This window comes from Apteryx mantelli, chromosome 25 (genome assembly GCF_036417845.1).
Source record: "Apteryx mantelli isolate bAptMan1 chromosome 25, bAptMan1.hap1, whole genome shotgun sequence".
NCBI classification, from domain to species: Eukaryota; Metazoa; Chordata; class Aves; order Apterygiformes; family Apterygidae; genus Apteryx; species Apteryx mantelli.
In genome coordinates this window covers 10558839-10570928 of record NC_090002.1, presented here as the reverse complement: position 1 = coordinate 10570928, position 12090 = coordinate 10558839, and the positions used below count along the sequence as shown (strand labels likewise).

Here is a 12090-nt window from a genome sequence, read left to right as displayed (position 1 = left end):
GACCAGCTCTTCACCTTTCTTGCAGCAGAAAGCTGCTTGACTGATACTTGATTAATAGTAAAGCATTGTAAGAGAGTATTCTGTCACCTATCAACTGTGCAAGGTAAACCTCTTATAAGAAATAACCCAAGTACTTAAGGAGTGCAAAGTGTCAGTCTGCTTTTACCCTTCTGCACTGCAGACACTAGAGGTGACTTGTTATTCTGTCACTGTGCTTTCAGGCCAAGCTGTTCATTCAGGTTCAGTCCACGATAGAAAACATAGAGCCTTCAAGGTGTATTCCTAAATTACAGTCACCACTAATTCAATATTATGCAAGGCAAGACTTAATTCATCATTTTAGTCTAGGTTCAGCTTTTAATACTTCAGGATAAAGATGTACAATTATTTGCAGTACTATACTCGCACAAAAAGGAATGGCTAACTATTCTAGCAGTGATTAATCATCTCAATGTTTCTTCTCCGAACATGTGACGCTACAGTTCGCAAATATTTCAGCAGTACAAGAGTAGTTACTGCAAGTCACTCTGCATTTTTAAAAGTAACACAAATATCTTAATACATTCAATGACTAATATTTGCAATAAGATAGGTCAATTTTGAACTTCATATATACGAGTTTCAGAACCACTTCCTAACAAACTCACCAAAGCAGACTTCCCCACACCTCCTGAACCAAGGACCACTAGCTTGTACTCACGCATGATGTGGTCTGTTTAAATACCGACGACCTGGAAAGCAAGAAAAAAGCAAAGAGTTAAACGTGTACCCGCACATACAAATTTATGACACCATCTTCTGAAGGTAACAACACACTAGTTCTTTAAATACAGTTGAGAACGAAAATCTCTTTAGTAATAGCTAAGACTTTTTATTTTCAGCCTCAGTACTCAAATGCAGATGCTCTATTCTGATAGCTCCAGTTTATTCTAAACTCAAAAATAACCTTTAAACTAAAGATTTTTTTCTCCTGCTAACATGTTCAAGTACTCAAATGCACAATCTATGTTTAATTCCTATACAGGATCCAATATTCCTATAGTGAACTAGATAATTCAGTGCTTCCTTTTAAATTTGTCATAAGGCATATAAACCACTTCAAAATTTGCCCTGGAATTCACTTCCTCCTAAGTTTTAAGATGCCAAAACGTAGATTTGTTAGCCTTCTGGCTGTTTGGAAAGGAAGAGGGTAAAAAACAATTACGGTAGAAACATTTTATTGCCACAATCCACCGACAGCTGCATGCGAATCCACCCCGAGCTGCACGCAGCACCAGTACTGGCTGATGCCACCTTTCCTCTGCACTCTCAACTTCTTACAGCAAAAAGCTGCGAGCATTAAACAAGAAAATTAGGTTAGTGAAATGCAAGGAAAGAGGTTTGCTTCTCCCACCCACCCCCAATAGGGAATGTTTTAGGTCAGTATTTTCTCTCTGGAAAAGGTCAGGCCTAGCTCCCGGCTGCCAAGTCAGAAACCTCTCTGCTCTTCCAAGTAATGCCTGTGCCTTTTTATGGAAATCTTTCAACTCCCTGAACTCGCTACGCAGCCCCAGAAAATTTCTCATTCTCATCAAGATTCCCTGACAAATAAGGCAAATGACAAAGCCGGTGATAAACATTTTACACTCTGTTTACATTATAAGCCAGGCTCAGCTGTCCCTATCAAGGGAGCTCGGGCAAACAATGACATCAGCAGCTAATTATCTTTTCATTCTTCCCGACGCGCGATAGCGTTTTCTTCCCAAGTAAGGATTCAGAAACACGCATGCTATGAGACAGGCTAAGTTTCACTTCTCAGACGCGAGTTCGCTGGCTACAATTTGAAGACTGTTTTAAAAATAAAAATGTATTCCAGTAGTTTGACACAAAAAATATATCACCTTGTTGACTGCCGTTAAAAACGGTTTGCAAGGAACGTGGATCGTATGTTTAACTTTGGGGCTGCTTCTTTGCAACTGTGGACAACTCACTGACAATCTGTCTCACTTTATATAATTGTTAGGTCAGGACAAAATTTTTCTATCATTTAAATTTCCAAGTAGATACACTCAGTACAGGCAGAGTTAAAAGGAAGTCCAGGTGCTGCCACATACCCCATGCCCAGGCCCAGTCCGAGCTGCATCCAGTGTGGGAGAAGTCAGTCCCACGATTAAAAAGCTACGCAGCAAGTCAGAGACAAAACAGCTAACCTGCTTTCCTTCCGCCTTACTGAACTACCTGTGTACTGCAAGCTGAAAGCAGTGGAACAGATTATTGGAGACCCTGCCCAGGTATTCTACTTTTAATTCTCATCCCTCAACTACAGTATGTTTGTGATCCAAATTTGCCACAAATACATGTTTAAAAAAAAAAAAAAATCCTGTGTGCAGTTGGAGAGAAAAATGCAAACAAATTCTGTGGTGGGTTTAACCCAACTTTTCGATTTGAAGCTCCTTTTTAAAACAGCAGAACACAGATAAAACTTGCCTGCCCGGGCTGTGGCCATCTCCAGTCATGCAGCTAAGCTGTTCTTCCTCACCCAAACGTTAGAGGGAGGATAAAAGTTATCAGAAGCAGCCCATAATTTTAAGCACCTTGAGGCTGTTTTTCTTCAACTCTTGAAGTTTATGAGAGCTGCAGTTACTCAACTTCATAGAAATTGAGAAATTAAGTCAACTTGAAAGGGATTTTCCAGTATGGTAACTCTGAATAGCTAAAAATAGACTAAGCAACATTATGCACTGTAGTAACTTGACAACGTTTTGGTTAAAATTCTGGCACCTGCAAACTCTTCTGCTTGAAAGCTTCCCTGAGAAGCAACATTCACTTCCTTTTTTTTTTTTTTTTTTATTCCCCCCTCAAAAGTCATGCTTTTGGATGGGAAGGAAGGGGAATTCCAATTAGCAATTTCCCCTCCCCCCTTGATAATACTCATAAGTCTTAGAAGTTAAGAGGCGATTTGTTTTTTAAAAACTAGAAATGCAGTTTTACTGATCCAGTCCATCTTCATCTCCCTACAGTTCCACAGTTCGTTCCAGCCAAAAAAGCCCCCAAACTAATCAAGCTAAGGGTTAAATTTAGCTCTGAACGCTTTCACTTCTTATTTATAGTAAAAATACTTGTGGGAAAGTTTCAGCTGAGAGTAGTACAAGACTAACTTCTCATTTCTTTTCTACAGTATCTGCTGATTATTTTTTTCAGGTGAAACAGGAAACCAAGATCCTGAAACGCATGAGCCTTATTACTGTAAACCTCACACGCCTTGATTATCTTGTAGCTCCTTCACAAGTGTATTAATATTATCTGTTTATACAACATGAATAGAGTGCTCAAGAAATTACTATGCAGCATCCTGGCCAACTTACATTTGGCAAACTATTTATGCCCACCTAAATACAGTTACACACAGTACCATTCATTTCCACCCAGAACTTTGTGTAGTGGAGTAGCATGCTGTGAAGCAATGGCTATGCTTCAAAATGATATGAAATTATGGGTGTTAAGGGTTTCTTTCAATTTGAGAAAAGAATATGATCACTAAGGAGTGTTTAAAAAAAGAAAACAACCTTTAGTGCTCTCATGTACATTATGAAACTGGTCTCATTAGTTCTGAAGGTCAAGGTGCAAAAATAAAAGAATAAAAATTGAGCATGTTGTCTTGTCCATTCTCCCTTTCCTCCCATTCACCTAAAGCCATCTATATACGGCAAGACAACAGTGGGACAAAGAAAATTTCTTATTAAATAACCTATCACTGCTATGAGCAGCAGGCTCCCTTCTCCTCCCGTGTCTCAGACTCCCAAGTTACAGAGCATCTGCAAAGCAACTTTAAAGCAGAGCAATAATAAATTAAAGGGTCTGGATTTCATCCATAATAATGGACAAACCGAATTTTGATACCACCCTGAGAAACACTTGACATCTCAGGATTTTTTTTCTTCCAAAAACATAATTTTTGACACTGTTGTACAAATAGTACACGCCTGCAATCCAATTCCTTCAACCTCCAAAAACACTGAGACACATACATCTGAAACGATGGATTTTAATACGAAGGAAGAGCAAAACTAAGCATGAAAGGTCTTTAACAGGAGTATCTTTCTGCTGCCACTGTCACAAATGCCAACTATCTGGAAAGTGACAGAAACTTGCATTCAACTATTAACGGCATCAACCACAAATTGTTCAGTTCTTTCTGGAAGAAAGAATGAAGGTCCCTGCTCTGTGAACAGATGGATAAGTCACGAAAAGAAGCAGGATACTTATTTTAATATACATGAATGAAATGCACTGCAGACAGGATGACAGAAGGGCCTCTGTGAAGAACTAACAGATGGATGGAAACACATGCTAAGGTGTCAGGCTGAAGCTGTAGCTTTAAACCTGACATCTGAGTGCGCGCTTACCCACGTCTCTATTCAGCAAAACACTTGCACACTTTCTTAACTACAAGCATCATCTTTTGCCCTGTTGCAACCAAATGGCTGAATCGAGGTTTAAGTAAAACCATAAGCAAAACCTTAAGGGTATTTCCCAATAAGCGGAAGGAGCCACGCAGAGAGGCCTTATGGAGGAAAGCATGGTGGAGAACTGGCGAGGCTCTTCAGAAGACACATCCCTACAGAATAAAACATACTCCTATTACATTGTATAAGCCAAGACATAAAGAAGAGGCTTGCCCAAGAACAAAGAGCAAGGGTAAGGACTGCAATTCGAGCAAAGTTCTGAACAACAGGAAACCAAAGTATAAATGGTCATAACAGACAGTTTTTAAATGAGAAGTGAATCCATATAGTCAAACATTCTGACTGCAACCAGTCAGAGGCTTCAAACGATTGTGATTCCACTGTAAAAGAGAACCGCTTAGGAATTATGCAACAGATTCACCCCCAAAGAAAAATTAGCCACTCCTCTTATGAAAGCCCCTCCAGCTCATCAAGAAATTTATAATTTCTGATAGAGGGGGGGAAGAGAAGAATGGGTGTGAAGACAAGCAAACATTGCACTGAAGACCGAGTACAAGAACTCCACACTAACCTGGGACGTGATGTGCACCCTCTGAAATGCAAATGCCTGAGAACAATTTTATACTTATGAGGAAGGCAATTTATATTTATTAGTTTCTTCTTCCTCCTCCAAATGCTGATGGAGCTACATGTAGCATGAGGTACAGACATGCTGCTCAGCATGCGGAAGACTGTGTGGTTTGATGGTTTTGCATAACCCAATGAAATACTGGGCATAACTGATGACACATACTCTATTAAGAAAGACCATAACAAGACTTAAAAAAAGTCATGGTAAGTAGGCACATTCTTGACTTAACCTGGAAGAGTAAAAATTGTGGACTGTCTTCACAAATTCATGCTTTGTATGACTGCAGATGACATCAGGAAAGGCAGCACAATTTCAATGTTTCTTAACCTTACTACAGGAAGGTGTTCAGGCAATTTTTTTCTTTTTATTTCAAACCATGCATTATACATTTGTCAGTTTTTAAGTTTTCCCCAATTGCCAATGCTTTCACAATTGGTAATCTCATTTGAAAATGCATTAAGAATACTAAAAAACTCTTACCTTGGCATAAAAGATCTCTCATCAGTCTTAACAGCCCTATGGAAGGTTTTTCCAGGCTCCCTACAAGGGACTGAAAAAGAAAAAAAGAAATTAATTCCTCAAAACATTTTTTAAATGATAGTCTATATAAGCATCAAATCAACTCTTCACAGTTTCAAATCAAAACATGACTGCTACAAAATTTGCCCTTTGTTTAATCAAAGGAACTCTAAGTAATTTCTGGCTACTAGAATCAAATTTTCTCTCGCCTGATGATTTCATCTCGCCTCTGGAACAGTGAAATGTTTAGGGGGTGAGGGGGATGCAAACCTGACAGTTTTCCTTTACTTTTCAGTCTCCTCTAGACATCCTTGAAATCCCTTTCACTCCTCTTCCTTTCTTTTATGTCTGAGGAACTGAACATGAGCTCTGCACTCTTGTCCTCCAACCAGACTTGGAAGCAAAGCTCCAAAAATCAGAATCTTGAAGCCACATCTTCCCTTTTCTCATCTTTCCTAAATAAATACATTAACCGCTAAGTATGCTCTACTTGAAGTTATTTCCCAGAGGCCCAGGCCAGTTACAAAACTTGAAAGCAAATGTGTTTGAACTGTCCCCTGCCACACATGACTTTTTCAGAACATCCATGCTAAGTGTTTTAAAACTGTTGACAGTCTACACTGGGTCAATGAGATTTAAAAAAAACAAAGACAAAAACAGAAACAAAAAAGTTTCATGCTTCACATGCTTAGCTACAAAACTTTTCACATTGTAACTGTAAATAATACAGTTAAGGATAACCTTTGCGATAACTGCATTGTCTACTGTACGAGAACAATACACAACACAGGTTGCAAAGCCTCAAAGCACAAAATATTTTGTCAGTCTGCAATGGAATGACAACCTGATGCTACTGCCAACAGCCTATCTCCTCCCCCTGTACATTTTAGAGCTCATTGTACACATTCCCAAACAAACTGCTACTTATATACTCAAAAGATATTTAAAATAAAATTGTTGATTTTGCAGGGTCCCCAAAGTTCTGAAAGATAACGGACAATCATTTAACCTGTAGACCAAAAACACGCTACTGTCAGCAGACAACTACCTGAAGACTGAAAGATATCTCACACTGCAACAACTTAAGTTCCATTGGAGGCCAAGTTTTTCTGAGCCACACTTTAAAAACCACCAATATAGGTTCAAAATGTAAGTCTGCATCCAGTAATAAGCAATAATGGGCAACTTCAGCTACTAATCAGTGGCAAATGCCACCGATTTAACAGTGCCAATTTATACCAGCCACAGCACTGACCAGTTTCACTGTGTTTTTCCTTCCACCTAAGAAGTCCACATGGTTTTTAGACTATTGCTTTCAATCCTTGCTATCCAGTTATTGAAACATTAGGATAACACATGGGGAAGAGAAACCAAATAGTTTCCTGTTGCACTAACAGTGAAAGATGCAATTAAACAACATCATCTAATTCATTTAACAATGATTATAGTCCCAGACTACAGTTTTACAAATAAACATTTTAAACATGGAAATGCAGTCAACTTTTCATGTGAAAATCTCTTCTGCATATCCTACTTCTTTATCCTTACAACTTCCGCCCACACATGTACTGCACCACAACTACCAGGCATCTGGGCAGTTTTACAGTCGATAAAAGCAATTACTGAGCAATATTAGCAATGCCTTTCTCAGAGGCCTGGGTAACTCACACAACACTCCCAGCTCTTGGCTGTCCTGAATAAAATCGTCCCAGGAGTTAAGCAAAAGAGGCGTATCTAGAAGACAATGCAAATTATTTCATCTTAGCCCAACTTCTCTAGAAAAACTGTAGAATAATTACACCTTTGTTTCTGTCCTGATGTTTCATGCAGCTTCCCTTGCTGGCCATGGAATCAAACAGATGGGCCAGCGGATCCTTAGCAAGCGCTAGCAAAAGCTCTCGGGCATTCTGGTTTAGTTTTTCTTCTCTTTCTGTCCTCTAGCTTGGACGTATGTACTGCCACAGCAGAGCAGACACATGTGCGTAATAGCTAGGAGACAGCAAGAAGGATCTCCCGTTTTGGCATTCCTGCGCACGGTAAGTGACATTTCCCACGGTGGCTTAATTCAAACCCTGCTGCACAGCAGCAGGTTGGCATCGCCATTCACCTGGAAGTCACTGTGGGACATATCTAACCTTGTCGAGTACTCCTGAAGCCTGCATGTTTTAACACTGATTTGCAATAGTAGAGGAGACATGCCACCCACATAACCTAATTCCAGAACATTTTCCCAGCATTTCCCACAATGTCCCTTCACGCTAGAGGTTCAACAGCTATAATCCTGATTTCTGTTTCACCCCGCAAATCAGACACTCAGTCAAAGCACTGCACTCATTCACAGACAGAAAGTCTCCTTTTATCTCAAGGCGTTGTGAATATAAGCATATCTAAAACAACAATGTAGCAAGGATCTTCCAGACCTACACATCCAAGTATTTTAGAGGAGTTTTCTGCCCCTCATGGCACTTCTGGCTGTCTTTTCTCGTGGCCAGATACACTAAATGACAAATCACTACTGTAGTGCAGAGCGTAAATACACGGTAAGATACAATGGCCAGCAGCACTCCGTTATGTTTATTTATTTTCAATCTTTTACTTGGTCTGTCACAGTGACTGAGCGCTGGGAATATCCTTTCTCCTCCTGGGCACCTGGCAGCTCTTCCTTCCTCTTCCAACCCATTTATACTGAGCGTTCAGGTGCTGAACGCCCCAAGCAAAGTGTTTAATTCTTAGAGTCATCTTGTTCTGTGTTCAGAGTAGTACTTGATCTTTCCCAGTATAGGTGTTTGGTTCAACTATATGTTTAAACACACTGCACATTCTTTCACACACCATGAACAAATACTTTTGGATGCAACTATGTATTTACAAACTAAATATTTTTGCATGCAACTATACTTAAAACCTTAAGGCTGCAGGTAATTGAGACTATGAAAACAAGACCCTCCCCATCTCATTTTGGTTTCTTAGGATTTTAAAAGCTTTCCTGAGCACAAATTCAATGTAAAATAATTTTATAAAAGCCTTTAATACTCATTACCTTAAGATAAAAAAAAAAAAAGGTTTATCCACACTATTTTTTATTAGCATTATTTATACAGTAAAACTAATCAGTACAATATTGTACTGATTAAGTAGTATACTTAGCAGTACAATAATCAACCCTGCATTTATTCAGAAACTTGAAAACATTACAGTAGTCCAATAATTGTTCAAGAAAAATACCTTATACATTGCAACAGATTAGAAAGCATGAGTTTGTGGAGTGACTACAACAATTCTATAAGCAGCCCAGAGTCGTTCCACAGCCCTTGGTTAGCATGTACAGTAACTGAGGGTTCGCAGGTGTAACCTCAGTAGATAAAAAATAGGAATTGCAGTGGGTCCTGTTTTGGTATTAAAAAACTCAAATCCACTTCTGTCTTGCCCCAGGTGCAACTGGCAGCACAAACAACAGCAAACCACTATTTCTACTTGATTACACCATTAAAAATGCTTTACCTTAACTGCTACTCCAGTTTGTAAACTATAGGAAGACGACACAAAATTGAGGTCTCATAGGTTAAAAAAAAAAAAAAAAAAAAAAAGCTCATAATGGTAAAGTTTACATTTCTATTTAATACAGAAATGCATTTTCTTTTGGAAGCAAGAAGCAAGACTTGTCCCTGCGCTATGCAATTTCTGGAGTAGTTTGTCAGTTTAATCATCCAATCTTTCAAGCTCAATGAAGAAGCTTCAGCCTGGAAACCACAAAGGGTAACCGCGACGGGCCGGCGCTGCGTTTGGGGGAGACCTCGCGCCTTCCCTGCCCTGCTTCCGGCACGACTGGCCAGATCGAAGAGAAAGGCGAACTGGTGCTACGCCTGCTCCGTCCCCGCTCGGGAAGGGGCAGGTCGGCCTCGCATGGACCCCGGGGAGCAGCCGGCCCCGGCCGCGGCCCAGGGCGGCCTTCCTCGTGTCCACGGACACAACAAACACGGTTTGGGAGAAAACAGGCAGCTTTGCCTCAGAGAAACTGCATGTCCAGCGGAATACATGTCTGAAGAACAAGTTGCGGAGAGCAGATCAGCAGGGAGATTTTTAGAAATTGAGTCAGTGATAAATGAGTCATCAGCCAAAAACTTGACCGAAAAGTCAGGGGAGGAGGACAGGGCAGAAGGGTGGAGGAATCTGTTCATACTTAAACTCCCACATACTGAAATGAGCCTTTTAAAACATGCACTAATATTAACCGTCTAAGACGGCCAAAACGGAGCAGGAAACGATACTGAGGGTGGTGACTAATACTTCAACTGAGCTTCGCATACACATCAAATAGGTAGTTCTGAACAGCCACGACCGCATTTCAACAGACTAACAACATCATTTCTGACGACTGGAATTATTCAAATACTCAGCTGGGAATAGCTTGTTAGAGAATTCCAAGTGTTTAGTAGCTTTATGCATTCTGCAAGCTCTTTATTCCTCTCCCCGAGTCTGTTTTTCCCTGAACAAGATGACAGCTTTCTTCCGTAGGAGGGGTGAGCTGCTTGCAGTCAATCCACCAGGTTCTCGCTGGACTTTTGCTCCACGATATACACTGCACAAACCCCTCAAAACTTCAGTTAAAAGACACACAGCTGCCCGCCTCGGTAGGAGTATTCAGAAACAGGAGGTAGAGACACCAGTATTTTTGCTGTTTGCAGATATGATTCTGAGGAATTTTTGCTTTTAAGCCTTGAAAGCTTATTAAACATACACTCTAAAAACACTACATTTATCTAGATGCTCTTTTAACAACTTATATATGAAATTTTATGAACTGGAATAGTATCAAGAAAGGGCCCCAGAAATATCATTTGCCTAATTTTCCCCTGCAGCTACTATACGTGGACTGCTGTAATTGTCTCACTAGTCTTATTTACAACACATAGGGGACATATACTTTACATCTGCTTTGTCCACCATGATTTGCCTTTCGCTCCAAAACATAGGAATGCGCCCCAAGCAGAATCTGGGGTCTCAATTACAAAAGACAAATTGAGGTCAGCCTAACCTTCTTTTCAGTTATTTCAGTGTTACAACGCATTTTAAGAGATGAAAACACAGTACACATCCTACTATAAAGAATGCATGGGAACAGATGAACTGCTTTAAAAGCACTCTGTTATCTGATTAATCTCAAAGTGCAGAAACTGTAGCTTAACCGCACACACAGTGGATCAACACTGCTGCGTACAAACCTAATGACTGTTGCATCACCTATAAAGTACAATTATTTTACAAACTCTTAGTGCCTGCTTTCTTCTAAGAAATACGCAACGCCTGCACAATCATAACGTAACACTAACCTGCACTGCATCCCATGCAGCAAGCAGGCCCTGCAGCCAGGCTGGACCACGCACCAAACCCACGGCGCAGCACGGCAACTCAACACGCAGGAAATAAAAGTATCAGACACCGATAGTATCACAGCACCTCTGAAACTCATCTGGCATCCTGTTCCGCACTTCCTTCAACCTGCCCCGTGCCCCCTCGCTGTGCCTCTGCCTCCACATCCTTTCTGCCAGCTGAACTACCTGCAGAGCCGCTCTGCTCTGCTCCGCTCCGGCGGCAGAGGCGAGGAGGGACTGGGAGCGGGCTGCGCTCCCAGGGCTGCCCTCCCAGGGAAGCGCTGGAGCAGCGCCAGGCCGAGATGTTATCCGTGTGACACTACTCCAAGAGCATCTACAAGCCATGAAACAGAAACGGGTGGAGGGCGGAGAGCGGAGCTGTGCTGAGACGAGGAATGCAGCATCCCCCTGGCCCTCAGCAGCAGGACGACTTCCCAGCGCCACCTTGCAACGAAGCGTCCAAGGCAAGCGACGTCCCCCCAGCAACCCTGCCGATTCCTTGCCCAAATGCTTTAAGACATCCTAGTACTTGCAGTATCACAATCCTTTTTTTAGTATCAGTGTCATGGAAGCTTCAAATCGCAGTAACACCCATCACCATACTCTGCTTTTGGAATACGAAGCAGGTCCATTCTAACTCTGTCACTGAGCTAACATACAGTCCCAGCCATTTACTTTACTTCCAGACAGAAACGGTAAGAAAGCCCAAGTCTGATATGAATAAAAAAGATGCAATCATATATAAGAAACTAACAAAAAAACCATAAGAAAGTTTGAATGAAAACTTAACCATTTGTTTTTTTCAAAATATTTTTTTTTAGCAGCTCTGCATCCAAAACTCCAGAGGCATGGGCATGTGCCACGGATATGTACCACCTTGAAACTGTAGAAATCAAAGTGTTTTAAAACAGATAATTAAGTTGTCATAGCCTTTGTTAAATATTTTTCCAAATATAAGTGAGTCAACAGCAAAGCAGAGTTCATTCACACAGCTCTTGCTGCAAGCACTTGCTTGGATCCAAGTCATATACACCTGAAACAGGGAATTTTAGTAAAAGTGTTGAGACAGTCTCAACTACAGGATTGAGGACAGATGATACAATTCAATGCTGCAGATTGCATT

General features: G+C 40.8%; 1 protein-coding gene across 4 annotated transcripts in view; it reads right to left on the bottom strand.

Moving 5' to 3' along the window:
- The window catches only part of RAP1A (RAP1A, member of RAS oncogene family), a 46607-nt gene that overhangs the window by 17574 nt on the left and 16943 nt on the right, over window positions 1–12090 (bottom strand). For 3 of the 4 annotated variants that reach the window (XR_001292680.2, XM_067310717.1, XM_067310716.1), the window contains 2 exons: window positions 5557–5626; window positions 648–731 (listed from right to left, as the gene is read on the bottom strand). Coding sequence is in view for 3 of the 4 variants with exons in the window: in XM_067310717.1 (XP_067166818.1) it covers window positions 648–704 (57 nt within the window). In the remaining variant the exon portion in view is untranslated. Of the gene's footprint in view, window positions 1–647; window positions 732–1204; window positions 1273–5556; window positions 5627–12090 lie in introns of those variants that run through there. The other variant, XM_013943588.2, reaches the window with a different exon arrangement.